At 39.3% G+C, this 27,627-nt stretch overlaps 1 protein-coding gene and 1 pseudogene across 3 annotated transcripts; one reads left to right on the top strand and one right to left on the bottom strand.

Annotated features, from left to right (window-relative positions):
• The first annotated feature begins 231 nt into the window (after positions 1–231).
• ush1c (Usher syndrome 1C) lies at positions 232–20,094 on the top strand. Of its 3 annotated transcripts, XM_057330469.1 has the most exons (21): positions 232–319; positions 1,985–2,052; positions 4,209–4,352; positions 5,105–5,243; positions 6,360–6,468; positions 6,714–6,738; positions 7,171–7,228; positions 7,309–7,412; positions 9,100–9,184; positions 9,298–9,357; positions 9,441–9,497; positions 9,648–9,790; positions 10,024–10,089; positions 10,204–10,355; positions 10,585–10,619; positions 16,056–16,097; positions 16,246–16,299; positions 16,403–16,502; positions 16,637–16,746; positions 18,241–18,296; positions 19,882–20,094. In XM_057330469.1, the coding sequence occupies exons 1-21, from the start codon at positions 284–286 to the stop codon at positions 19,892–19,894; spliced, it is 1,656 nt and encodes a 551-aa protein (XP_057186452.1). In that variant the 5' UTR covers positions 232–283; the 3' UTR covers positions 19,895–20,094. The 3 variants fall into 3 exon arrangements, 2 of the variants coding, with proteins under 2 accessions (XP_057186452.1, XP_057186453.1); XR_008962701.1 differs by lacking the exons at positions 16,056–16,097; positions 16,246–16,299; positions 16,403–16,502; ... (1 more) ...; positions 18,241–18,296; positions 19,882–20,094 and adding exons at positions 10,850–10,899; positions 11,250–11,414; positions 11,654–11,752; XM_057330470.1 differs by lacking the exons at positions 16,056–16,097; positions 16,246–16,299; positions 16,403–16,502; ... (1 more) ...; positions 18,241–18,296; positions 19,882–20,094 and adding exons at positions 10,850–10,899; positions 11,250–11,456.
• A 221-nt stretch (positions 20,095–20,315) lies between these two features.
• On the bottom strand, positions 20,316–23,659 carry LOC130552253 (uncharacterized; annotated as a pseudogene).
• Between the last annotated feature and the right edge of the window lie 3,968 nt (positions 23,660–27,627).

Raw genomic sequence — 27,627 nt, 5'->3', positions numbered from 1 at the left:
GTTTTTAATAAAATGGCATTTATCAGTAAGTTCATCTTGTGTTTATACTGTTTGGGGCCACATGACAAAATGCTTTAAAGGATTTATTTTGCTCTGAGTTGGCATTGCAACCATAAACTCATGTGTAATAAATCTAACAGCATGATAACAGCAGGCAAGCAGGTATCGACCTCTGACCGGCGCTCATACACCACCGAGAGCGCACGAAAGTGACGCGCGTCCTCGCCACTACCGCACGAGCACAACAACCGGCCGGGACCGTTGACAAACACTGCTGTTCACCATGGAGCGAAAAGTGGCGAGGGAATTTCGACATAAGGTAAGTTTTTAAAGTGTTCTTTTATCATCCCGCCTTATTACTTAATTTTGCGGGACATTATCGCCTCACAAGAATGACAAGGATGGCGGAAGAGTAGCCTGTAGTCGTCCACTTTTATGTTTTTCAAACGTTTTAAAGTGTTTTCGACAATGGCAGTTTTAATTTCCGTGAAGACCGTTGTTGTTGTTTTGGGACAGAAAGGCGATAAACCTAGCATCATGATTGATATTTTCGACTTTCTAATGCTCAAGATGCTTTTTTCAAGGTAGAAAAATACACCTAACATTTAAAACATGTAACTAATATATTAGTTTAGATCAAATGAGGAATTATGCAAATTTTACAGCGTTTGATAAGGCAAAGTTTCCAGTAAGCGCATAAATTCAGGTCGAAGGGTAAGATAGAGAATGACGTCATCCGGCATACGTTTTTCTGATTGGCTGAACAGGTGACCGGTGTACTGGGCTGGACACTATAGCATACTATACAACAGGTAACCTATTAAAGGTACTTTTAACGCTTAAAGAACACTAAGTTATAGTTTAATGTTAATTCTATTTTGTAAAATAATGCCAAATTAGCTTAAATATTGTACCTATGAATATGTTGTTAAACAACATATAACCTTCCCAAGTGTGTGTAATATTAGAGTTGTACCATCTGTTCAGACTGACAGAGACACACAGTGGACAGTTTATCACACAGCGTTACATAAAGTGACAGAGATGTGTGGTCAGGCGGAAAGGATTGCTGCATTTATTGTTAGCTTGTAATTGCCTGTATGGGGGAAGGAAAGCTGAGCAGCACTTAAAAAAGCCAAATTAAAACCTTTGCATTTTTGGATTGTCTGTTATTAATATATTCATGTTATATTGTTGGACCATGGTTCATTACATTTTAAGTTGTCGTTGCTAGAGATGAAGTGCTGATTTCAGTTTTCATGGATGTCACCTCATATGATGTTGTCCAAAGGTGGAGTGACATTTGGCCTTGTCAAAAATGTTTACGATACTCGCAGGCTTTTTTTGATTACATGTAGATTTTATTTTGTAGTTGACATTTAACAGACGGTGTTGACTAGAGCGTCTGCCAAACGAATAAATGTAAATGTAAATGTGACTAAATAATCACATGCCAAACACATTTAATTAGGATTACTTAATATATACATATCATTTAAATATTGTATTTTAAGAACGTAAATATGTATTCTAAAAATGAGTATAAGAATGTAATAGATATTTTTTCTTTATGTAAAACTTCTAACGGTATCATCGATACACTTATGTAAGGTGACACTGTTAACAAAAGACATTATCTGAGGCCAGGCACATAACAGGTCCAGTGGAGCAGAACTGTACAAATGCTGCTCACAATGCTGGAAAAGATCCACCTGACATATATAACCAAACACGACAACCCAAATGTCAACCAATCGATGCTCCACCCCGTACATCTCTCTGTGACATTCTCCTTACCTGTCTTAGTCTCTCACTCAGTGAGAGAGAGAGAGAGAGAGAGAGAGATGTGTTACATCATTGATTGGCCAAAACGCTTCCTCAAAACATTTCTGCAGCAGATTAGCCGTCACCAGGTAAAGATGTGATTGAGATTGACTTTGTGATTATTAATGATGATCTGATTGAAGTTTGTGTGTTGGCGCAGGTGGAGTTATTGGTTGATAATGAAGCAGAGAAGGACTATCTCTATGATGTTCTCCGCATGTACCACCAGTGAGTTCACTTTATATTGCTTTCATGTGTTGTTCAAGGACAATCAATGCTGTGGTTCTCCCTTTATCATTATTTTGTTTATTCCTTTAGCAGACACTTTTGTCCAGAGCTAATTGCAAATGATGGAACATAACATTTCGCCTTAAAGCCAACAATAAAGACTTTACAAGGCTACTAGGGAACAAGTGAACCATTTAAAACAGGATGTTATACAGTATAAAAGTATTATTATTATTAAAAATACAAGTATATGGATTTGGTTTGGTCTTTGGTTTTGACAAAGGTTTCTTGAAAATGGTTGTGCTGAAATGAATATCCCATAGTATTTTTGCCAGATACTTCCAGAAGGTTGTGTTGCATGTCCAAAAGAACAGTTTCAAGTTTTATTGGTCACACACACAACCATATACAGTATGTGATGCTGGACCATAAAGTAGACATAAGTAGCACAGGATTTTTTGGGGGCAATTGGCAAAAAATATTTTATCGGTCCAAATTGTCAATTTTTCTTTTATGCCAAAAATCATTAGGATATTAAGTAAAGATCATGTTCCATGAAGACATTTTGTCGATTTCCTACTGTAAATATATCAAAACTTTTGTCAGTAATATGCTATCCTGTAAAATCTCAATTTTGAAAAATTGACCCATAAGACTGGTTTTGTTGTCCAGGGTCACATATGGTTTACAATAACAATTATATAGATTGCAAATACAAATAAAGTAAAAAATAAAAAAATATAGTAGATATTTAACATTTTGAAAACAAGATTAGCAGATTAAGAGAATTATATTATCTGGAAAGTTTACATGGTCAGAAATAGATTTTGCATGATAAAAGGGCGAAAAGATATGTGGATTTTAATGATGTAAAGGAGGGACCCAGGTAATATCTAGGGACCAGAAAATCAGTCACGTGGGCTGTGCTTTTTAGGGAAGTAAGCCAAAAAGAAAATCCTAACAGCCCTAGCAACATAATTCATCATTAAAATAATGCAAAAAATGTCAATTAAAGGGGTACTCCACCCCAAAATGTAATTTCTGCCCAAGTTGTTCCAAATCTGTATCAATTCATTTGTTCTGTTGAACACAAAGAAAGATATTTGGAAAAATGTTAACAACTGACATTTCTGGGAAATCATTGACTACCATAGAAGAAAAAAATAAAATGGTAGTCAAAGGGGCCCTAGAACTGTTTGCTTTCCTAAATTCTTCAAAATATCTAATTTTGTGTTCAACGGAACAAAAAACAATATTTTTTCCTACTATGGTAGTCAATGAAATTAAATAAAATATAAATATATATTTCTTTGTGTTCATCAGAACAAAGACATTTATACAGGTTTGGAACAACTTGAGGGTGAGTAAATGATGACAGAATTTTCATTTTTGGGTGAACTATCCCTTTAAATATATCAGCAGTAGTGTGTACTGAAGTTTAAAATTCTGATAAATTATGTAATGAGTAATTTTCCAACAGGTAATTGTTGTAATCTGTTTATCGAAGGAAAGCTGCATTGTTCATTCAACAGGACAAAAGTATTCCGTGTCTGTTTATCTGTATGCAGTTATAAGAACTGATCAATACAAAGAAAACAATCCTTTAGGTCCTGTTTTGTAATCTCAGGTGTAAGTCAAGACGTCATTGCTCCGCTGGACAGGTCGGTCACTGCTCCACTGAACAGAAATAAGAGGCCCGATCCAATGGAAAGTAACAGTGACTTGGATCAAGTAATTTCCACTGTCCTCCTGCATTCAAGGGCAGCTATTCTCTCACATCCCATTGTCTCTGATATCTGAGTCAGGAGTGAAATATCAATGATTCATAGAGCAGCTGCCTCTAGATTCATAAGCAATGACTTTATATGGGCAACCAATGGAAGACAGACGTCTGGGTTTTTTTGTGCATTTTTTAAAATCAGATTGATAATGGCTCACCTCCCCCTGTGTATAGTGACTATTTATTTTTTTATTTGGTTCGCTTGCTTTAGAAAACCTTTAAAAGTAAAAGAGACTGAAAAGTAAATCAAATCTGACACACACGCTGTTTGTGCTATTGATTTCATCCGGCTCTAATGCAGTGCAAAGTGATTGTGACCGCCTGTATGCCTACTCTTAATCAGGTCCTGATTTAATTGCTCTGCTCTGCCCTTTAGATCAATGGACCTGCCTGTCCTGGTCGGCGACCTGAAGCTGGTGATTAATGAGCCCAAACGCCTTCCACTCTTTGATGCCATCAGACCCCTGATTCCTCTCAAACACCAGGTGCAGTATGACCAGCTCACGCCCAAGAGATCCAGGTGAGAATTACAGTATAATGACAGGTTTTTTTTGCGTGATTAAATCATGTGTGTGAACAACAGATGAGGGGGAAAAAGATGGAGCGATAGAAGACATTGAAAAGAGAAAGAGAGTAAAGAAGGTAGAGTGACTGCTACCCCTCTCTCGTCTCCAATGAGAGTAATTGGTGTCTCTCATGCTCAGTGAGTTGTGATAACGGAACGCTGTTATGAGAGAGGAGGTTTATTCAACCGAGTCTGATGTGCAGCAAGGGGCTGTGAAAAACTGGATTCTGTTCCACTTGTCGCCCTCTTGTCGTCCCTCATCTAAAAGGACCGATTGTTGATGGTTGTTGAAAGCCACAATGTTTGCAAATACTGCATAAAATTGTGCATAAAATAAGAATTTAATAATAATCTATCTATCTATCTATCTATCTATCTATCTATCTATCTATCTATCTATCTATCTATCTATCTATCTGTCTGTCTGTCTGTCTGTCTGTCTGTCTGTCTGTCTGTCTGTCCGTCTGTCCGTCTGTCCGTCTGTCCGTCTGTCCGTCTGTCCGTCTATCCGTCTATCCATCTACCTACCTACCTACCTACCTACCTACCTACCTACAATCTATCTGTCTGTGTGTTTGTCTATCTATCTACAGATTAAAGGCTTTTACAACTCTATAAAACTTAAAGATATTTTGAAAGACTTTAAGTTAAAAAAATCCTCATATTTGTTCAGTGTTATTTAATGTTTTATTTTCTGTTATGAGCAGAAAGTTGAAGGAAGTGCGTCTGGACCGCACACACCCTGAGGGTCTGGGTTTGAGCGTTCGAGGTGGGCTGGAGTTCGGCTGTGGTCTCTTTATCTCACAGACAGTCAAAGATGGACAGGCAGGAAATGTTGGGCTGCAGGTAGGACAATAAACTCAAAAAAGCCTTGTCAATTGCATTCTAGATCAGTTGCTACCTTACACTCTATGCGATGGTCGTACCATATTGCTTTCTTAAGACTGCTAATTGAATGTGATCTCTCACAATCTTACAAATCTAACTGTTTGTCATTCTCCCCCAGATTTATTTTTGCCCCTAAAAAATATCAAGCGGGCAATTAAATAATTAAAAATTAAATACTTCCTGTTTGTATTATCTATTAAATAACAATCTGACAATTTAATCACAGACAAAATGTAAAAGATACGCAATAAACTGATTATATATTTACCCGCATCCATAATTATGAACCATTTGGCAGTAGTGCAACATAATGGATGCAAGCTGCCATTAAAAACCAAGAAAAAGATTAAGGGCCTGTTGTTTGTTGTGTTTACATGTCAAATTGTCACTTTGTCAATACATCTTCACACCACTAGAAGGCGTACTAGACCTATTCATCGCTTCTTGGTTATGTTTTCACCTGCTGTCCTTCTGAAGTCTTGTACTGTATCTTCATATTTCGTGATTTTTATTTTTTGCCATTAAATCATTATTATCAGTCCCCCTTTATGTTTGTCACTGGGATTTGCAAATAAAAAGACAATTAAAAGTAGACTATTAGACAGTGCTTGTCAACTCTGACAACAGTAGGCCTATTTAGCCATTTAAAAACGACTTTCCTGTTTTTTATTTTAAAAAAATCATTTCTGTAAAAAAGCAAATCTGAGATTTCGGTAGGACCGTAATGATATTTTATCATTCGTTTAAATAAATATAACAATTATTTTAAGAGCTATTAAATTACACCAGTCACTTTAAAACATAAGACATTATTATACATGTGTTGAAGCATGTGCACTATATTTACATTTATTCATTTAAGCAGACACTTTTATCCAAAGTGACTTACAAATGAGAAAACATTTTGTCATTGAGCTAACAATAAGTGCAGTCTACACTACCAAATGAATTCATTTGTTTGTATGTGACGATCATGCATGTATTATTAAAGCCCCAACAGTGCTATTAATATTAAATTAACGTTGTTAAAGTCATAGTTATGTCATGCGCTTGGTTAACGTATGTCCTCTTCAGGTTGGCGATGAGATCGTGCGCATTAACGGCTACTCCATCTCCTCCTGCATTCACGAGGAGGTCATCAACCTCATCAAAACCAAGAAGACCGTCTCTCTGAAAGTCCGCCGTAAGACCCAGTCACATACCGCCATTGTAACTCATAATCTGTAAAGCTGACATTATTACAAAGAGCTAAAGCTAACAAGCTGTAATTCTCCTGGGGGATTTAATCACAGTTGGCCTGTGATTGATTTAACAGTCCAGTCATTTGTAGGAATATCTTCCATGGGATTTTTCACACCTAATTGTGTTGTTTATTCGTGTATTATCGATCGAGAGGGTTTATTAATTATTGTGACTGTTTCTTCACAGATGTGGGCATGATTCCTGTCAAAAGGTAATTTGATGTTATTAAAGGGGTAGTTCACCCAAAAATAACATTTCTGTCATCGTTTACTCACCCTTTTGTCATTTCGAACCTGTATGTCTTTCTTTCTTCAGCAGAACACAAAATAAGTTATTTGGGAAAATGTTGTTAACTGGACCTAATTCACTTGCATTGGTTTTGTGTCCATACAATATAACTGAAACGGGTCCAGTGCTGTTGGGTTACCAACTTTCTTCAAAATATCTTTTGTGTTCTGCAGAAGAAAGTAAGGCATAAAGGTTTAAAATGACAAGAGGGTGAGTAAATGATGACAGAATTTTCATTTTTGAGTGAACGATCATTTTGTCACAATGCCACACGCAACATTCTCAGACATATGGAAACGCATACAGTATGTCGATTGTCCTAGTGATATTGTTATTAAATCTATTTGAAAATCAGCTCCTCTGCAGACCCTCTGAAGTGGCAGTTTGTGGATCAGTTTGTGTCGGAGTCAGGGGTAAAATGAAGTTATTTGTACGTTTGCCATTTTATTTTACACTGACATTAAAACTTGACCTCTGTGTTTTGTTCTCTCAGGAGAAGAAAACCAGTGTGGCTGGTTTGACTTCAATCGGAGGAAAAGAGATCAAGGAAAAGAAAGTGTTTCTTAGTTTAGTGGGCACTAAAGGCATGGGAATCAGGTGAGGGACACATTTATATTTTGTTGATGCTGCTGTTACAGTAATTGTCAGACGTTTCAGCGGAAACAACATAAACAAACGTTTTGTGGCCCAAACTTAACTTCTGGTAGACCTCCACAATGAATCAATAACTGTTTTAAGTAATGTAATTTAATACAATTAATATACAATAAAATATAAGTTAAGAATAATAGAATTAAATATAAAATGAAATTGTTATTGTCACGAACGTGGGAGGTGGACAGGAAGAGAACCCAGATGCAGGCAGCGGTTAAGGGGTTAACAAACCAGACTTTAATAAATAGACCAAAACGAAAACCCACGATGGGGTAACAAGGACAGGACTAAATGATAAGACAGAACAAACCACTACCCACGTGGGGGCAAAAACAGGAGAACAAGAAACTAAATAAACTTAACACGACTGGGACTAAACTAAATAAACACAGCAACAAGGCAGGGTCATTTAGACAAGGCTAGGAATACTTCACCAGGTTGTTGCACACGGCAAGACAGACAAGGCGTAGAAGCAAATGGTACAAAATGAATGAGCACAGGACAGCAGACACAAGGGCATTATATAAGGGAACTAACAAAGAAAATAACAATGGGTTTTGAAAAATTAATCTCTGATCTGAGAAATGCACCAAAGCGACTGAGAAAAACTGTAACGTCTTAGCCGTACTATTCAAAATGTTTAGATTCTTTTTCACAATGGCAACATGGGGAAATGGTTGTTATTTACAAATTTCATTTATGCTCTACTTTATGGTAAAGTAGAGCATACTGAAGTACCCAGAAAAAAGATTTATAACATAGATTTATTTGTGTGTGTAAATGTGTTATGTAAATGTTTTATACACGTTACAGTAAACAACATGTTACACAAAATGACATCCATGAAAATCTCCTTGAGTGGCGTAAGCATCCCCTACAGTGATCACTGTACCTGTAATGTCTTCACAAACAGCATTCATGGCATCTAACAGAGACATCTGATTTTGTGGCCGATGGTCGTAAACGTTCCACCTCCATGCTGAAAAAAATCCTTTCAGTAAGAAACTCTAGTGATGTGCTGTGGGCAAACTCCATATACAGTATATGCTTACAAATCTGCTTGATTGGTGGGTTGATGGTATTTAGTGTTTTACAGCAATTGGCAGACAATTTGCAATTTGACAATTTAGCGGACATTACAAATTTCCCATGTCATAGATATTCACAGAATATACATGCATGCCTTATAGATTTTGATGACTCAATGGATAATTTTGTACGTGATGGTTCACACGATGAAAGAATGTTCAGAAGTTTTGAAGAGATTGAAAGTTTCACTGAGAATCAGCTATATGCTTTTAGTTATATGCTTTTAGTTATTGTGAATGTTGTTGAGAATTGTACATTACCTCTTGCACACATGTGCCAAAACACATGCAATTTGCCTAAATCGATAAGAAACGCAAGTCTGATGTGAACAAGAAACTAACTGTTCAGAGACCCAAACTTATTGTTTTCAGAAAAAAAGTCTAATTCGGGAATTGAGCCAAAGCGATTGTGAAAAACTGTAGTCTTGTCCCAAAGAGGCATTAAAATGGCCCCATTCCTTTTGGCCACTACTCCATATAGCATCTCATAGATCTGCACCATAAAATCTTAATCCGTCCATTGATTTTACTCTGTATTGTAGCATATCAAGTGGACCAACACAGAAACCAGGGATCTATGTGAGCAATGTGAAGGCAGGGTCACTCTCTGCCGAAGTGGGTTTACAGGTAACCAAACCCTGAATCAAAAAGACCCGACCTACCTCTGGACCATAGTGTTATACCATGACTGTTTGACAGTTTTTTATGTACAGTAATATACAAATGTGTGTGATTTCTAGGTCGGCGACCAGATTGTTGAAGTCAATGGGGTGGATTTTGCCAACCTGAGTCATCAAGAAGTGAGTACCAAAAATAAAAATGCAAAATGGTTTTAAAAATTTCCTCTCCCCAAGTTTTTATTGCTAAACACGTGTGTTTCCAGGCAGTGCGAGTGTTAAAGAGCAGTCGCAGTCTGACCATCACTGTTCTCACTGGAGCTGTAAGTACATTAAGAACATCAGGAAATCTCAAAGGTCCACCGCAAATCTTTTTATCTCTCTCAGGGGACACGTGTAAAAGAAAGAGCCCATTGAGGACTGGAACTACGTGTGATTACATGTGTGTGGTTGTGTGCATGTTTGTGTTTCAGGGAAGCGAGCTGTTTATGACGGATGAGGAGCACTTGGCGGCCGAAGCGCGACATGAGCTTCAGAGACAGGAGCTAATGCATCAGAAGAAAGTGGCATTAGAGACCAACAAGATCATCAAAGAACAACAGGAGAACGAACGACTGTTAGTCAAAACACACCTTAACACTTCCCAAACTAGACATGACAATGCTAAAATATATTAGAGATGTTCCAAAACAATACACAAAAGCGGACAAAACAAGCAGCAATTCTAAACTGAAAACAAAAGCTTACCAGGTGAAAAACAATATAAGGACACACTGTGTCTTAAACCCCTTTCAACAAATGCATGAATACAAAAAGATTTTTGTCTTTCATATGTGCAATATTTTGCAGGAGGAAGATGGAGATATCACAGAAGACTGCAGAGGAAGAGGAACGCTATCAGAAAGACATGGAGAGGTACGCTCACCCAACTCAACTATTACTGTTACAATAAAATTATTTAGCAGGCTTGTCAGGATCAATTACTGTCCATTTTATATATGTATCACATGTTTATGTGCGTTCCTGCAGAATTCAAGCAGCAGAGAGGAAGCACCATAAAGAATGGGAAGAAGACTGGGGCTCCAAGGAAAAATCCAAATCTTCCTCACGGTCCATGTCCCGCTCTCCCTCCCCCCAACCGCCGGCACACCGCTCACCCTCACCAAAACCTAAAACCTCAAGTAAGTTCTCAACATACCCATTAAACCTCTAAAATGCATGTGGTTTGAATGACCTCAACAGATCTACACTGATCTTTAAACAGTATTAAAGGGCATTCATAATGCATTACTTCTTTCCTTGCATGAACGGATGAGCATTTATTTTGGGAATGCATCATCTCTCTTTGTGTGCTCTTTGTATTTCTGGTGTGCATTGTCTGTCCCTTCCTGGCTCCATCAACCTCTGTAGCCGCCGAGCGCTCAGATGAAGAGGAGGAAGCAGAAGTGAGTGATAGCTTCATATGCCAACCTAGATACTGGCATCACAGGCATGCACTTCTTTTAACAAACCTGGCCTTTTTCAAGACACACTCAGTACATACAGAAATGTGTGTAGACTATCCTCTCTCAATTTGTTTGGTTGGATCTTATCTTGGTAGCTTTGAAAGGGTTAAGGAGGGTTGATGATTTGGAGTGTTTGCGTGAGACTCACAGCATTGCTCTTGCTCTTGTAGCATTCGGTTGGTTCTACCGTTATGAAGGGAAGTTGCCTACACTCAAGAAGGTACTTTGTGTGCTGCAAGCATGTTGTGTTGTGCTGTGTTGGTGTGATCCAACTGTGAGATACATTGTTTGTCATAAAGACTTTGAATGGACATCTGAAATTGGTCCGCATGGTATAAAGCAGTCCCAACAGGCCACTATCCTGCAGCGTTAAACTCCAACCCTAAACAACACCTTAACAAGATAAATTAAAAGTCTTACCTGAAATGGATTTACGGTACCTAAAAGTACCTGAAATGACAGGTAGGATTGGAACTAACCCTGCAGTACAGTGAACTTCCAGGACCTGCATTGATTAGTCCTGGTATAAAGTCCACCAGGTCTTCTCAAACCATGACTTTGGGTATTTAGAAAGGAAAAGAGACAAAGAAGAAAAAGAAGACGTCCAAGACTGACACTCTTCCGGCAGAGAAAAAGAACAAAAAAGAGATGGAGTTTGAGCTGAAGCTTGCAAAGGAAAAGGAAGAGATACTCGAAAGAGAGAAGCAGATGAAAATCAGCAGACTTCTGCAAGAGGTACTGTTGGGTTTCCTGACTTTGCACTTTACCTTTTGTCTGGTTGGCACTATTGCTTTTATTACCATGTATTGTTCTAATATACCCATGTGTATGAAGTTTGAATGAAAATTAGGCCATAATTGTGTTGACGTGCCCTTTCCAATTGTTCTTGGACTGCAAGAGAGCATAAACGGGTTGCCATGTAAAAGATATACAATAGTTTCCATTTCTGAGTGTGGCTTTACTAACTCAACTAGGTATCAGAGACTGAGAGGGAAGATCTAGAAGAGTCAGAGAAGGTGCAACATTGGGTGGAGAGGCTCTGTCAAACCAGACTAGAGCAAATCTCCTCGGTGGAAAATGAGTCTCCGGAGGTAAACGCCATCATGTTCCAATGAAGGAATCCTGCAGTGTGTTAAATTTATCAGAGTGTTGTTCTTTGCATCTAGTCCATTTCGACTAAGTTTGTTGGTTAAGGGTTCTAAGCAATTAAAATGTATCTCCAGATGTCTCCAACACGTTCCCCTGCATCAACCGGCCCCACCAGGCGGAGATTCCCTGGAGGCCTGAAGCTGGCCACCACCGACCTGGATGACTTCAACTTAGATGAGGTGGACCAGAGTCTGAGACAGCCTCTGAAAAGACTAGCCCCAACTCCACCCACATCCAACCAGGCTCCACCCCCATTACCACTCCCTCCACCCTCACCCCGACTTTACCACACATCCAACCATCGTCCTCCATCTCCCAGAACACATCAACCAGTGCAACACACCAGACCAGCACAGCGTCCACCCTCCCCACCGGCCTCTAGGGTACCCCCTTCCTCAATAGGTCATTCACGACCCCCCTCTGCCCCGCTGTTCTCCTCTAGGGCTCAGTTTTCATCTCAGCCACCTCCCCCTCCACCACCTCCTCCACCTCCTCCACCACCACCTCCTCCACCCCCACCTCCACCACATATGCACATGGAGGACAAGTACCTTGCAAGGTCGTCCAACTATCCTCGTTCCCCAAGTCTATCCGAACAAGGCAGCAGGTTTAGTGAAAGTGGTTACCGGCCGCGAGGTGGCTTCGAGTACACAAGCCACAACAATGTCTCACACCCGCCCAGCCCGAAGGTTAGCATAGTTAATGTTTATTAGCGTGTGGTGTGGGGATGACGATTATGCATTTGTATGTTAGTGTTGGGGAGGTAAGTTTGAAATTGTAGCAAGTCATCAATTTAATAAATCCCCAACAATACTGTATGTTGTAAGTATGCCTTGAGTGTGTTGTGTTGAGTTAGTAAATATTAACTTCAGAATACTTCAGCTAATAAGATTAAGCCTCTTGTTTGCAAAGAATAATGATGTGTGGTTTGGTGATCTTAATGAACGTCACTGATGTCTGCTGTTGTTAGATAATTGAACATTTTATCTTGTGGCCCAGGTGATGAGAAACACATCCCATGCCAGCAGAATATCAACCTCTAATAATCCACTGGTGAGTTTAGCTCATGTTAACAATGAGCTATTGGATTTTCCCCCTCTTTACGCTTAGAATGCATTTGGTACTTATAGCTGTAGCAGGAGAACTTCAAACATATTCGCTAAAAATGAAGGCTGCAATTCAATATATTCATTATATGCTGGGTTGTTTCAACCCATGGTTGGGTAAAATTAGAGCCGTTGAGACAGAGAGAGTCACGACAACGGAAGTTCAACATTTTTGCATGTCACGTGATTTATGGAACCTTCCGATAGTTCCAGGAAGTTATGTTTTCTCATTTCCGAGTGAAAAAGAGTTTCAAAGTAGAAAAGTAGTGGGCGTGGCTTGCATTTTCACTGCCAATTGATTGGGTGTTTAAAAACAGCTTTTGCATTGATTTTGAAATGAAGCTGGCAGCAGACTGACAGTTGAAGGGGAGGAGTTTACGGATGCTCCGGCCAAGCCGTCAAATTTACGTAATTTGAGATGGATAGTCATTTGTGCATTTTCAGACTTTAACTAAGGATTTTGAGGGTACATGAATTTAAAAAAGAAAATGACCCACATTGATAAGCTATTTACTATAAACGCTGCAATATTTCATGAAAAAATAAGAATTATCATTTTACGTCTTTAAATGGGTTAAAAGTTCGTCACAATCTGTCTGTTTAGCTGCAGCTCCATGCATTACTAGTAACTTCCGGGAACCATTGAGAGCGTCCATGAACCGCCATTGTTCCAACCCATGGTTGATTCAAATATGGACATTTTCTAGGTTAATTTAAAGCATCGGTTGGGTTTGTTTGTGTATTACACAACCATGGGTTGAAAAAACCTAGCCTTTTTCAGAGTGTTGCATCTATCGTGTTGCATGGTTTAAATACCTAAAACAAACAAAGCTGTAGCCATTCTGATGTCAAGTGTATGCCCATTTTTGTTAACCTCTGCATAGCAAATAGCCCCTAGCCCTCCTAACCAACGGAGACAGGTCAACCATGTCATGTCCAAACCCGTCATGCTTCCAACTCAGACCTCACACAGACCCACACTCCGCTCAGAGACCATGGTAAGACAGGACGTGCAATTGTGCGTGTTTGTGGGATGAAAATGCATGCATAAGGTCTTCACAGCTCTGACTGATTTGATGTTTGATTGTTGCTTGATTGACTCCCTGATTATAATGAGTATTTGAGACTCAAGAGGGACCACAAAGATGCGGCTTTATACTCTCTGATTGCACCGATGAAGTAAAGAGAAAGACAGAGGAAGAGGAAGGAGAGAGAGGAAAACAGAAATGCATTACCCTTTGCGTACAAAAAGAGACTTAAAATGCCTTTGATTGATCAACCTGAGAAATTTAGATTTGCCGGTCGCTGCCTCTGTAAGACAACCAGACCTGCTCTATCAGATCACAGGGAAAGCCAATCGCTTTGACTGTCCTTGTGCCTCCTTAATTAAATGAATGGGCGCTTGCCAATTTGTGGTTATTTTAAGAGGGTAACAAGAAGGGCAAGAGAGGACAAGATCCTTACTGAGATGAAGTGTCTCCTCAGACTTTATTTATTAGGGTTAATGATGCTTGCTAATGCTTGCATGCTTACTCATAGGGATTTAAACTAACCTATTAAAGGGACAGTTTAACCAAAAATAAAATCTTTTATTCACCGTCATGTTGTTCAAAACCTATATGTGACTCTTCTGTGGAACACAAAAGACGATATTTTGAGAGATGTCTCAGTGGTTTTGTGTCCATGCAATGGAAGCCAATGGGGTCAATGTTGTTTAGTTCCCAACATTCTTCAAAAGATCTTCTTTTGTGTTGTGCAGGAGAACAAATGGCCAGATGGCTTTTCTTTCAAATTATCCATTACGGTATGCCTTCACTATCAATACCGAGCCGTACGTAATTGAACATATTTCAGTGTTACTCAGTGCATTCAGGCAGTCGGTCTATTTGTGAAGCTCACAAGCGACTGAATTCAAAGACAGTTAATAGACCTTTTTAACATATTGACACAAACCTTATATGGCTTATAATGAGATGGTATATACTGTAAGCTCTTAGTTTGCGCATGTGTGTGTGTGTGCGTGTCTGTGCTTGTTGTGTTATTAAGAGTCACTTATAATTATGTGTGTTTCAGCCCCAAGAGATGCTCAAACGGATGGTCACGTACAACATGTCTTTTAAATCCACCAAGAAACAAGTAACTCATCGTTGCAGTGTGTGACTCCCTCCCTCTCAAACCCTGGTCCTTGAGTGAAGTCTAAGTGTGTGTTTGCTGCATGTGAAGTGTTTTATATTAATCCTTTAGCAGTATTTCAGTGAAGGATACTGGTTAAATGCATCCCTCTGATTGCTTCCAGTTGGACAACAATTCAAAATGTATAAAAAAAGAGCTAATTTCCCATTTTTCAGAGCTCAACATTCCCATTAAAAAAAATACAGAAAGAGACAAGAACGATCAGGGTACAATTTGCTCTATGTGTGTAGCGTTTTCTTATTTTCTGTACCTAGAAGGCTTTCCAATGATGTACTTATGATGATATTTTACATGATCATGTGATGTAATCTTTAGATGACCATTTTACTTTTGCCTGTATGATTAGCATATTGAACTTTTTTAGGCGAAACTGCTTATGTTTACATTTAGAGCCCTCCTGACATGGTTTACGAGTTAGGTCTTATCCTGCTACGTGCGCTCAGTCACACCTTGTCGTTCCCGTGCAATCATGCCTTCATCTTCTTTGATCTGAAAGCAGCTGTTGAGTGGATCTTATATACTGCACAAATAGCAGAATCAAACCGAAGATTGTTTATTATTATTATTATTATATATATCGCATAACTGCAAGGTAGTATCTGTGTGTTTTTATGAGGATCTCCTCTATGACTTGTTGCTTCATTGGGAGTTCAAGCTTGATGTATGCCACATGTTTGGGTTGTTCCAATTGTAAAATTGTTACAAAGTTCTATGAGTTTAGGCTGGAAAGGCTTTAATTTAATAATCATATCAAAACATCATCACGGATTGAAAGGTCCAATGATCCAACCAAACAAATGCATCCTTTCCTCACCATTTGTATTTGTACTATACAAAGTATATACTATACTATGTAGATTATATAATATTTTGACAATCTTGACAAACAACAAACATTGTTTTCTTTTTCAACGCATTTGTTTTGCAGGGATTTCAGAAATATGTGGATGATTTTGATCCATATTCAATGGTACAGTAACATTTACTGTTATCTATACTGTTACGTATCTGTATTTTGCCATTTGTAATTTTGTAATTTCGTCCTGAAAACATCCCCACAACGTGTTTCTGTGGAATATTCTTTATACCAGCTTTGCTGTGTGTTTGCGTGTTCACAGTTCACGGCTGAGCAGATAGCTGGAAGAGATGTGCGACTTCTGAGAATCAAGAAGGTAAAATAGGAAACAAGAGATTTGATTGAAGATCTGTAAAAACAAACAACAACTGGGCCAAAGCGCAACTTGATTTCTTTATTCTCTCATCTGTATTCCTCAGGACGGAAAGCTCGATCTGGCTATAGAGGGAGGCATTGACTCCCCACTGGGAAAAATTGTGGTGTCGTCCATCTATGAAGGAGGTGCAGCAGATAAACACGGTGAGTTACACAAAAACAATTTATATATATATATATATATATAATGATCAACATTATTTTCACTAAGTTTCACTAACTAAGTTTCAGTGTTATTGATAATCTTGTGTGGGGTTTTTCTGCGTGTATTGTCTCAGGTGGGGTTGTGGCCGGTGATGAGATCATGGCTGTGAATGGAAAGATCCTGACAGATGGGACTTTGGCTGAAGGACAGACCTCAATGGCTCAAGCCTGGAACAGTGGAGGGGTAACTCATTACAACAACAACAACCCATCAATTTAAATCAGTTGATCCGGTCTGAACAAACAGCTGAAAACAATACAGCTCATTAGAAATAGATTGCATGTGCACATTCTTACTAAGCAGGAAACCATAGAACCCCCTAGCAACAGGGGCGTAGCCAGAACTTCTTTTAGAGGTGGCCAGGTAAGACCCGGTGATTTTATTAGGGTGTCCAAAAAATCCTGTCAGACAGAAATTCTTTAACTTTTACTGTAATTTACACCAATTCTTCATTACACATAGTTTGCTGGTCAAAAGCATACACAAAGAACTTAAACAATTTATTTTATAATGCATTCATGTGCTAACATTATTTTAAAATAATTTGCTAGCTATCATTTGCAGTAAGTTAGCATTTTTTATAGATAAACAAGACTGATTTTACTGACCTGGGCTGGGTTTCCCGAAACCTTCTTAACGCTACGTCATTCTTAAGTTATAACTTAAGAGTGGTAGCAATATACTCTTAAGAACGATGTAGTGATACGAAGGTTTCGGGAAATCCAGCCCTGATCCTTCTGCTTGCGATGAACTTCCATTGTACACAGACAGTACACTGTCACGAAGCGGTTAGCAGCTGTTCAGCTATAGTGCTCAGACTGTTTGCGTCAGTGCGTCAGTGTGACATCATATTATGTCTTTCAGTGCATACGCTAAATGATCTGCGCAACACTCCATAAACTCCGACACACATCTTAAAACTGCTTCGCACAACAGAGGTGACCAGATAGGTGGCCATCCATCATTCAAGAGTAGCCGTGGCCACCCATGGCCACCATGTAGCTACGCCTCTGCCTAGCAACCATATAGCAATCCTAAAAACAATTACTGTTAGTGCACTTTAGTAACCTCATAGCAATGCTATAGCAACCACCCTAGGAAGTGACTTCTGCATGGGTTAGTAATACATAATAATAATAATAATTTATCCTTCATAGTTACCTACTATACTTACATTTACACATCATTTAAATTTCCATCATTCATGAAAATACCATATATTTTTGTCCATCTCACATGTCCTTCCATTTATTTTTTTATTTCATAATGCATACATCTTTAAATGATAGTGCAGACGCCTAAGTTCACATCTTATTACATTTCATTACATTTGACAAAATTATGCATCTTTTCCTCAATAATGACCCCATTATGCAGTGTAATAGTCTACAGATTTAATGTTTTATGTCTCCCCCCAAAACATAATGTGTTGCTATAATTATTTCATCAGGCAGCATAAAATATAGATGAAGCGTTAAAGCAGAAAATTGTGTTGCAACATATTATGCCGTTGTGTATTACATTTATCAAGCCAGGCTGATGTCAAGGCTGTCTTCTGCAATCATATAAGTGTGGTTTTGAGTAAAAAATAATTTTGAGTTGAGATTACATTTGATAGGGGAATTATTTGACTTTATCAGACTCTTGATGTGTTTGTTTCTTTATGTGCGTGAGCAGGACTGGATTGACCTGGTGATCGCAGTGTCCCCACCCAAGGAATATGAAGATGAAGTGTATGTATATTTATTCTTTCTCATAATACAGTATATGATCCCAGTATAAAATCATACAGTTTAACCACAAAAAAAGAGAGTAAATGCTTCGTTTTTATAAGGGAAGTTATTGATTTATCTCTTTAGTTGGCGAAATTGCACATTTGCAATCACACTGATAACAAAACTATAGGCTAAATTATTTTTTTGCGATTATTATTGTCACAAGAAACAAACCTGATCTCACGGGAATCCAGAACTATTTTACGAAGTGGCTTCTTTGTATGAATTTGTGCGCTGTGAATCATACAAAAACTTACAATTACTAGAAAAAAGCAATACTGAAGCCTCGCCCCTAACTCCAACTTCACTGGCACGAAAGCAAATCGTACTAAAATGTACGATTTATATCGTATGAATTCATTTGAATTAGCTCAAATTAGCCTCATCATAAAATAGTTTTGCCGTGAGATTGTGTTGACCTGTGTCTCATTTGATTGGGTGGACCAGTCTGAGTGGGTCAATGCCACCCTGGCCCTTATGTAGCCTCGCCACTTCTCAGTAGTGCCAAATAATAAAACATAAACTGTGTAAATGAATAGTGAACCCATCATCTCCTGTATGTCTTTAGCCCTAAAGCAGCATCAGTCAGACCCACTGCAAAGAATAAGGCTTTCCAAGGCAGTGCCCCTGTGTACAGGCAGGGCTATGTGCTTCAGATGCGACCCCCCAATCCCACACCCTGATCGCCCACTGCCTCGGTGGTAAAGCCCCCAAATCCTCCCGCACCCCTCTGGGGGGAGCATTTGCCTCATGTACATGTGACAATCTCTTTGTCAATGCCGAATCCAAGATTTCCTAAACCTGGTGTGTTAATATTATCAAAAATTATTCTGGTGTGATATTGATATGTTGATACTTAATAAACATTAAATAGTTTTATATGTTGTGTATATAAAGCTGCAGTAGATCTGATTGATGTTGTTCAAAGGGACTGTTACATGTCATGACACATTGATTTGTGTTTCTTTGATCTGGTGTGTTTATAGCAGCGTGCTACAGTTTGAGCTCTGTTGCATGTTTTTCACACTACTGTCTGAATTCGTAAAAAAGACTTTGAGCCTGGGTGAGTAGTATAGGATTGATTCTGAGTCTGTTTGAAACAGTTTGAAAGGGTGCATACCCAGGACGGATTATGGGCCAATAGGGCCAGGGCGCTTTATTGGTACAGCATTGCATTAGCTAGTCTTTTCAGCATGGGTCTTTCTGAATTTGTATTTATTGTACAGTATTTGCTCTGTAATTGATCACTATTCAGACATCTCACAGTTGCTACAAACTGGGTCCTTCAAAGAGGCGGGTAGGGTCTCACAGGACTATAATCCATCCTGGATGCCTACAGATGAACAGTGACAAAATTTTTGCTTGAAGGCACAATTTTCTTTACTTTCAGTAATGGCACGTTGCTGCAATTGCTGTATTGTGCCTTTAAGCAATTTTGCCATTTCTTTTTTTTCCATTTACATTTTGTGAACCATTGCAGTGCCATATTGCTTTTCACATTTATGTATACATTTAATAAAAATCAGATTTTTTTTCCTTACAGAACATTCTTTTGAGGACCTGTCCATGGAACCACAGTGAACAGAAAATCCCATGACGAATCAGAAGACAGTTTTTATATTTTGCACATCCTTCACTTATTTTGCATTCATTACTATGCAGATACAAATTGAAAGTGTTGCTTTATAAATTAAATAAAATCGCTCACATCTTGGTGAAAAATCAACATATTTGGCCATGTTTATTGCAATACAATAAACAAGCATTAAGAAAAATGTGTTGATGTACTTTTATTGGTCTGCTATGGTATATTACCTAATACATGTGTATCAAGTCACAAGAATTCTTCTGTTCAAAGACAAATTTAATTCTGCACCCATCCTTTTCATGCATTATTTATTTAGTGTTCTGCCTTTATAAACATCAAGATTGTTTTACAGAGCCAGACATAAACCCAAACACTAATAAGAAGAGTCAGAAACCATTACAATAATCGGAAGGAGTGAAACACACTAAACAATAATTATCATCAGCTTCATTGTAAAATAAAGCATCTGTATGTTTTATCTACGTGTGTGGTGGCAACAAATGTTGTCAATGCAATGACTTTACAGAGTTTTTGAATGATTGAACTATATGCAAATGAGCAGTAACACAATATGGCAGCTACCACCAATAAGAGTGAGGACAGTGGAGCTCACCTGAGATTCTGCAGTTAAGTCATTGAGGAATTTTTAGAAAGCATGTTTATGCATGTTTTTATATTGTTTTAAATTTTAAAATATGTAGTGGACTACAACTTGAATAGTGGTGTGATCTTATTATTGAAAATGTGCACTGGCATATACAGTACTGTACTTTTATTTTACATTTTCTGTATGTACAGTAAACACAATAGACATGATTTTGTAAATAGGTCAAGTTACCTTTACTTTTACAGTGATTTATGGAATACGGCAGTAATAAACAAACAAAATAAATCAAGACAAATGATGCAAACGTTATAAAGCACAGCATTAGGCTACATGTGACACAGTTTTGGCATAAGTTTGGTGAACGCCAAACAATGACTAACTTACAGAATAGTGGGGGTGTTCTTTATCATTTTAATATGTTAAACATGAAAACACAAATCAAATATGAGAAACATGTTATTCAGAACAGTTGTTATCAACATTTCATAAGTATGATAGTGTTATGGTTAAAGATGCAGGCATCAGTATATTGTATTGTGTGTTACTCAGTTATGGCAGCTTTGTTTGCCTCACATAAGGGATCAGGACTTATGTTCTTCAGCTTCTCTATGACAGAATCATACTCTTGTTTCCACTCGACTGAGTCTACAGGAGGACTGGACTCCAGGAACTTGTATGCATCCTTATTCTGCAAGTTAAAGATGTCCTTTGCGTTCAGACAGCCTTGGCCAAAGGTCTTCCAATACTGCAAATATGAGGTACAAAAATGATCACAACACTATTTACATGTTGCTATGCAATCAAGGGGACATTATAAATATGTTTTACCAAAGGATAGTTACTGTTCTTGTAAGTTACTTTACCTCTTCTGCTGTCTCAATAGACTTCAGAAAGAAGCTCTTAGTATTTTCATTCATATCAATGTCAAGGATGTCCTCTCCAACGAAGGTTTTCTTTTTCAGAGAATCCAGTAGTTCCCCTACTGACATCCAAAACTTCTGAAGCTGAATCAATATTTTTTGGATTTGAGAAAGGCACTTTTGAACCTCCCCCAGATGGACAGGGTCGGGTATTGTACCTAGAGAAACAATACGAAGCAAACCCAAAATATCACTGATCGCTGAATATTTTAATCTATTCATTTAAACCAGCTTTAAATCTGCTTTAAGCATTTGAAAGCATCTCACCCTCTTGTATTTTCAAAGTTGCCAACTTTAGCTGCAGATCAGTTCATCTGAATTTGGATCTTCCAGTCTTTGTTTCTCAGGTCTGATTTCTCAGAGGAGAGTTGAGACAATTCATTGGTGAGAGCTTGGGTTTTAGCAGTCACACCAGGGGCGGTTGCAGTATCATAAATGGATTTAATAATCGGCCCAATGAATGGCACAATCGCAGCCAGGATACCAAAACCCTGACTTGTACGACAAACATCGCTGATGTGATTCTGTAGCTCTACATTTTTTTCTTGAATCTTTGTCTCAGTTTCTCCTATTTTCTCAGTGATTTTCTTCAGGTCATCTTGGAACTTGTCCACAATCTCCCCTAAACTCTTGATCTCACTGGATGTTTCCACCTTTTGATTTTTCGTCTGTTTCTTTTCAGCATTTACATCACTGGTGCTTGTAGCCACATTATCGTTGTGTTTTTCATATCTGATCATATGACATTTCAGATAAATCATTTACTCGTCACAGTTTCATTTGGATTCATCAATTATAATGTCTTTTGTCATTATTGATACAGTGTTACTTGTAGTAAACATTCATGTGAAACAACAAACATTTAATATAGTTAATATTTTCTATTATGTTACCTGGCTATAATTTCTTTCACTCTCTCAACAATTTCATTGATCCATGTTTTTGCTTTCTCCAGAGACTTCACAGCCAAAATGGTTTGATTATTTTCAACACTAAGCCTCAGCATGGGCAACAGCGAGGAAACTAAATCCTCACTTGTGGTCACGCACTAAAAGACAACAGAAATGTTACCTGATTTATTAACAATGATCGTACTCTTATAAGCTGTAAGATCAAAGTCAGTCAAATGCATTGCTATACATTCTACATTGAACCATTTAGCAGGATTCCAAGCACTTTTATCAATTTATCAGAAAACAGAAACTACAATAGACAGGAGAATAAGCTTGGCTGCCACAGTCACAACTCAGTTTTTATCTTATGATAATTTCTGCATGTCTGCCTATTTTCTCCACAAAGAAATGTACCACACTGAAAAAAGGGTTTCATTCAACCAATTCAAATATTTTAGGGTAAGGATTCACATCTAAATTTTATAACCTGAGCCAATGAAATATATATACATTTTCTTTATTAATTTTCATTGGCTTAAGTTATAAAATATAGATGTGAATCCTTACCCTAAAATTTTTTAATTGGTTGAATGAAACCCTTCTTTCAGTGCACTAAACACATTAAATAATCACCACACTTCCTACATTGTAAAGTGAGTAAATGTATTCCGATTAATATCTAATAAATCAGTCATCAGGTAATCCTTGCATGCATGAATTACAAATGATGTTTTATATCTTTTTATTGCTCTTAAGGTCTGATGGCATGAAAAACTATTCAAAACTATTCAATATTTACACACATTTTCCTGGTGTCCCAGACAACATATTTAAGTCTGTTGGACTGTGATAACAGAGCTACCATAAGATCTTCAGACTTACCTTCAGAAGAAGAACTTCAGAGGAGACAAAGAGAAGCTGATTTTCAACAGCACGCTTTCTGAGAATCCTCTCCAACTTGGGGAAATTCTCCAAACAGAGGTAAGAGAGATGATAGAGTAAAGCTGTACGCTCAGCAGCCGGAAGAAGCTCCTGAACAAACTCTGGACTGTTTGTGAGATCTCTGATCTGTATCTTCATCACTTCTGTAGAGGTCAACATATGATGTTAAATGATGCTTTGACACTGATGAGTGATGAAATTAATGAAATTAAGTTTAACCCACCTCGATCTGTGTTTTTTGCCATTGTATTCTTGTTAAGACCTGTAAATGCAAGATGCCTGAAAAACACTAAAGAATTTTGTAAGGTCACAAAGTATAAAGTCCTGCAAACACTGATGTATTGAGGATATCAACAAACCTGTAAGATGAATAAACCTCAACTGAAGGTACAAATGAAGTCTCAGCACTGAAAGTTTATACCCTATGTATCGAAAAAAATCTGGATTGGTCCCAAAAGAGTGATTCACATGAATTACCATTATGAGGTCATTTCCTCACTTTCTGTTTCACTCTCTCTCTCATCACAGAAGATTTTATGTCTTTATCTATTCATCTTATTACGGAGGCCATTCAGAAACGATTCTGTAAAATCTACATATAGAAATGTAAATCCTGAATATGCACTGAATAAAGGAAAATTTACTTGTCCAATTTACCAAATTTTAACAACTTCAAGTGATACTCCACCCAAAAATGTTTCACACAATTCTGTCATGAATTACTCACCGTCAAGTTGTTCCAAACCACATTGCTTTGTTCTGATTTGTTCTTTTGAACACAAAAAAAAGATATTTGGATGAATGTTAGCAACTCAGTTCTGAGGCACCATTGACTACCATAGTAGGAAAAGTTATTGTGTATTTGTGCAGTGTCTCTTACAGCAAAAACAATGGAAATGCTGCAGTGCAATGGAAATAATGCATTCTCTGTGAGGTGCCTTTTACAGTCTCTTTCACTCTGTCACTCTTTTCACATGCACGTTCTGCCTCATTACTTCTCAGTTATAACTTCACTAAGGCAGCACAACGCAAATTTAAAAGACGTGACGGTTTGGAATTAGTATAACGTTTAACAGTGTGCTGGGCTGGAATTCATAAATGCATCATCGCTCTCGTAGTCGTGTGATATGGCTCCATATCATCATGGCTGTGATTGTCTCCTGTACTCAGCCTGCGGCCTCGTGCTTTTGGCCTAATCACAGCCATGCTGATATAGACTAGGGACATATCACAGTCCTACTCCAGCGAGTAGTAAGTAGGTCAAGTGCACATCATAAACACCTGTGTCTCATTCCATTGATTGGTGAGGAGATGCTTAAAACCCAGCTCGAGGCGACGAAGAGCTAGAGAGAGAGACTGGCTGGGAACTCGTCTACGGGGTCAAGCTACTCCACGAAAAGACCGTTTAATGTGACTTAGTCTCCGCCAGGAAGGCCATTTGAGGAGGTAATTCAATCACTCGCTGGTCTTCATCGCGAGCATCACCAAGCCCTGCTGAGCCTCCGCAAGGATCGGGAGAGGCGCTTCCAAAGCCTCATCCAGGCTCAGAAAGAAGACCGCGAGTCGTTCCGGAGCTGGATCAACCGCGAGGAGCGAGCCAAGGAAACGCCAGTGGCCGCAACCCCCGTCCCCCCATTTCCCGCTCCATAAGATGGGACCTCAGGACGACCCAGAGGCGTTCTTAGAACTTTTCGAGAGGTCTGCGGAGGTGTCTGGCAGGCCCCAGGACGTTTGGTCAGCACATCTTATCCCGCTGTTGTCCAGGGAGGCACAGCTGCCAGTTCAGAACCTCCTCATCTACGCGGACCTCAAGAAAGCAATCCTCCAGCGGGTCGGCCTGAGTCCGGAACGGCACCAGCAGCGGTTCGGTCATTGGAGCTTGGGGAGTGCGGCCAGCCCTTTGCGATGGCGCAACAGCTCCGGGACGCCTGCCGCAAATGGCTGATGGCCGACACGAGCGACGTCGACGAAGTCATCGAGAGGGTGGTGCTGGAGCAGTTTGTGGCACGGTTGCCACAGAAGACCGCCCAATGGGTCCAGTGCCACCGTCCGACGTCACTGAGCTAGGCCATCGAGATGGTGGCGTGCCCCGGGGTCGGCGAACCCCTAAGATCTCTCTCCCTTTCCCTGTTTCCCCATCCTCCTTTCCCAAACCTATACCAGGCCAGTTCAGACCAGTCCAGACCGCCGCTGGGAGCAGGGATTTCAGCGGCCGCGAAAGCGCCTCCCCGAGGCGTGGGCCTGCACAGCGGCACTGCAGTCACCGCTCTCGTCCCTCCGGCCTCTCCTCACCAATCCCTTGGCCTACTTCCTGCCACTAGGGCAGCGGGGAAACCTGGGCCGGTCTGTTGGCAGTGTGGGGATCCAAATAATTTTATTGATCGTGTCCAGTAATGAAGATCGGTACAATGATCCGGATCCCGGACGCCCCACAGGCCACTCGATCAGGCTGGCCTGTACCAAATAGAGTATGAATTCATACGAATTAGCTAAAATTAGCCTCATCGTAAAATAGTTACATTTTTGCCATGAGATTGTGTTGACCTGTGTCTCATTTGATTGGGTGGACCAGCTGTCAATCTGTGTGGGCCAATGACACCCTGGCCCTTATGTAGCCTCGCCACTGATGTGCTCCATTCTCAGTTGTGCCAAGTAATAAAAAATATTAATAGTGAACCCATCACCTCCTGTGCGTCTTTAGCCCTAAAGCAGCATCAGTCAGACCCACTGCAAAGAATAAGGTTTTCCAAGGCAGTGCCCCTGTGTACAGGCAGGGCTATGTGCTTCAGATGCGACCCCCCAATCCCACACCCTGATCGCCCACTGCCTCGGTGGTAAAGCTCCCAAATCCTCCCGCACCCCTCTGGGGGGAGCATTTGCCTCATGTACATGTGACAATCTCTTTGTCAATGCCGAATCCAAGATTTCCTAAACCTGGTGTGTTAATATTATCAAAAATGATTCTGGTATGATATTGATATGTTGATACTTAATAATCATTAAATAGTTTTACATGTTATGTCTATAAAGCTGCAGTAGATCTGATTGATGTTGTTCAAAGGGACTGTTACATGTCATGACTCATGCATTGATTTGTGCTTCTTTGATCTGGTGTGTTTATAGCAGCGTGCTACAGTTTGAGCTCTGTTGCATGTTTTTCACACTACTGTCTGAATTCGTAAAAAAAATTTGAGCCTGGGTGAGCAGTATAGGATTGATTCTGAGTCTACAGCATTGCATTAGCTGGTTGCCTACAGATGTACAGTGGGAACATTTTTGTCACGGTCCTGCCTTCTTGTTTCTGAATTTCTAGTCGTGTGGCAGAATTGGGACAGAGCCCTTAGGTTTTATGTGAGAAAGCCATGAGTTGTTTACGTTTTTACATCTCATGTGCTTTCTCGTGTCTCGTCATTGGTCCCGCCCCTCTCGTTTCAGTATTGCTTTCCTGCCGTGTCTAATGTTTCTCACCTGCCCTCATCAATTATCCTCCGTTGGTTCTCTTCCCTTTAAAATGCCTCATGTTTCATTGTCCTGTGCGCTTCGTTTTGTTTTGTATGGCCCGTGTTCCCGCGTCTCAGTCTTGCCTTGTCCGTGAACCTGTTTCAGTAAGTTCAATTCAATTCAATTTTATTTATATAGCACTTTTCACAATGTGCATTGTTCCAAAGCAGCTTTACAGGAGCAAATAAGAAAAACACAGAAAGGTAAAACACAGCACAGTGCATGGTGTTTATAGACCAAGCAAGATCATTCTAATAAATAATATCTAATAAATAAATGAATAAATAAATGCAGTCTCCCGGTGAGCATGCCAACACTGCACTGCTGTGGCGAGGAACCCAAACTCCAATGATGAATAATAGCTCACTCAGTGACGCCGGACCAAGCTCATCGAGGCAACGATTCCAACGAAGAACAGGAGAGCCCACGACCGCCGACCCAGGAGCCCCACCAGCCGAAACCGTGCAGTCCAACCCGTCCCATTCCGCGATCAACAACAGACCAACAGAGGAACAACCAGGGAAACAATAGTAATGGCATAATTAACTTTATTCCTCTGTGTCGAACATCTACCACAAAACAAGACCAACCAGACCAGACCCACACATGCCCCAACAAATAAGAAACCCCCAACACAACCAAAGACCCCCACCACTCCCACAAAACAAACCACCCAGCAACCTCCAATCAAAGTCACTGAGTAGCAGCCATACTTTTCAGATACTGCTGTCATGTGATGTAAGTTTAGCAATTAAATACATAAGCCTTGAAAATGTAGCATTAATATGACAAGTAGTCTCTCTTGCTCTCGGTTGGGGATGGAATTTGGTCTGAGCTT

This window comes from Triplophysa rosa, linkage group LG3 (genome assembly GCF_024868665.1).
Source record: "Triplophysa rosa linkage group LG3, Trosa_1v2, whole genome shotgun sequence".
NCBI classification, from domain to species: Eukaryota; Metazoa; Chordata; class Actinopteri; order Cypriniformes; family Nemacheilidae; genus Triplophysa; species Triplophysa rosa.
This window is presented reverse-complemented; position numbering and strand designations above follow the sequence as displayed.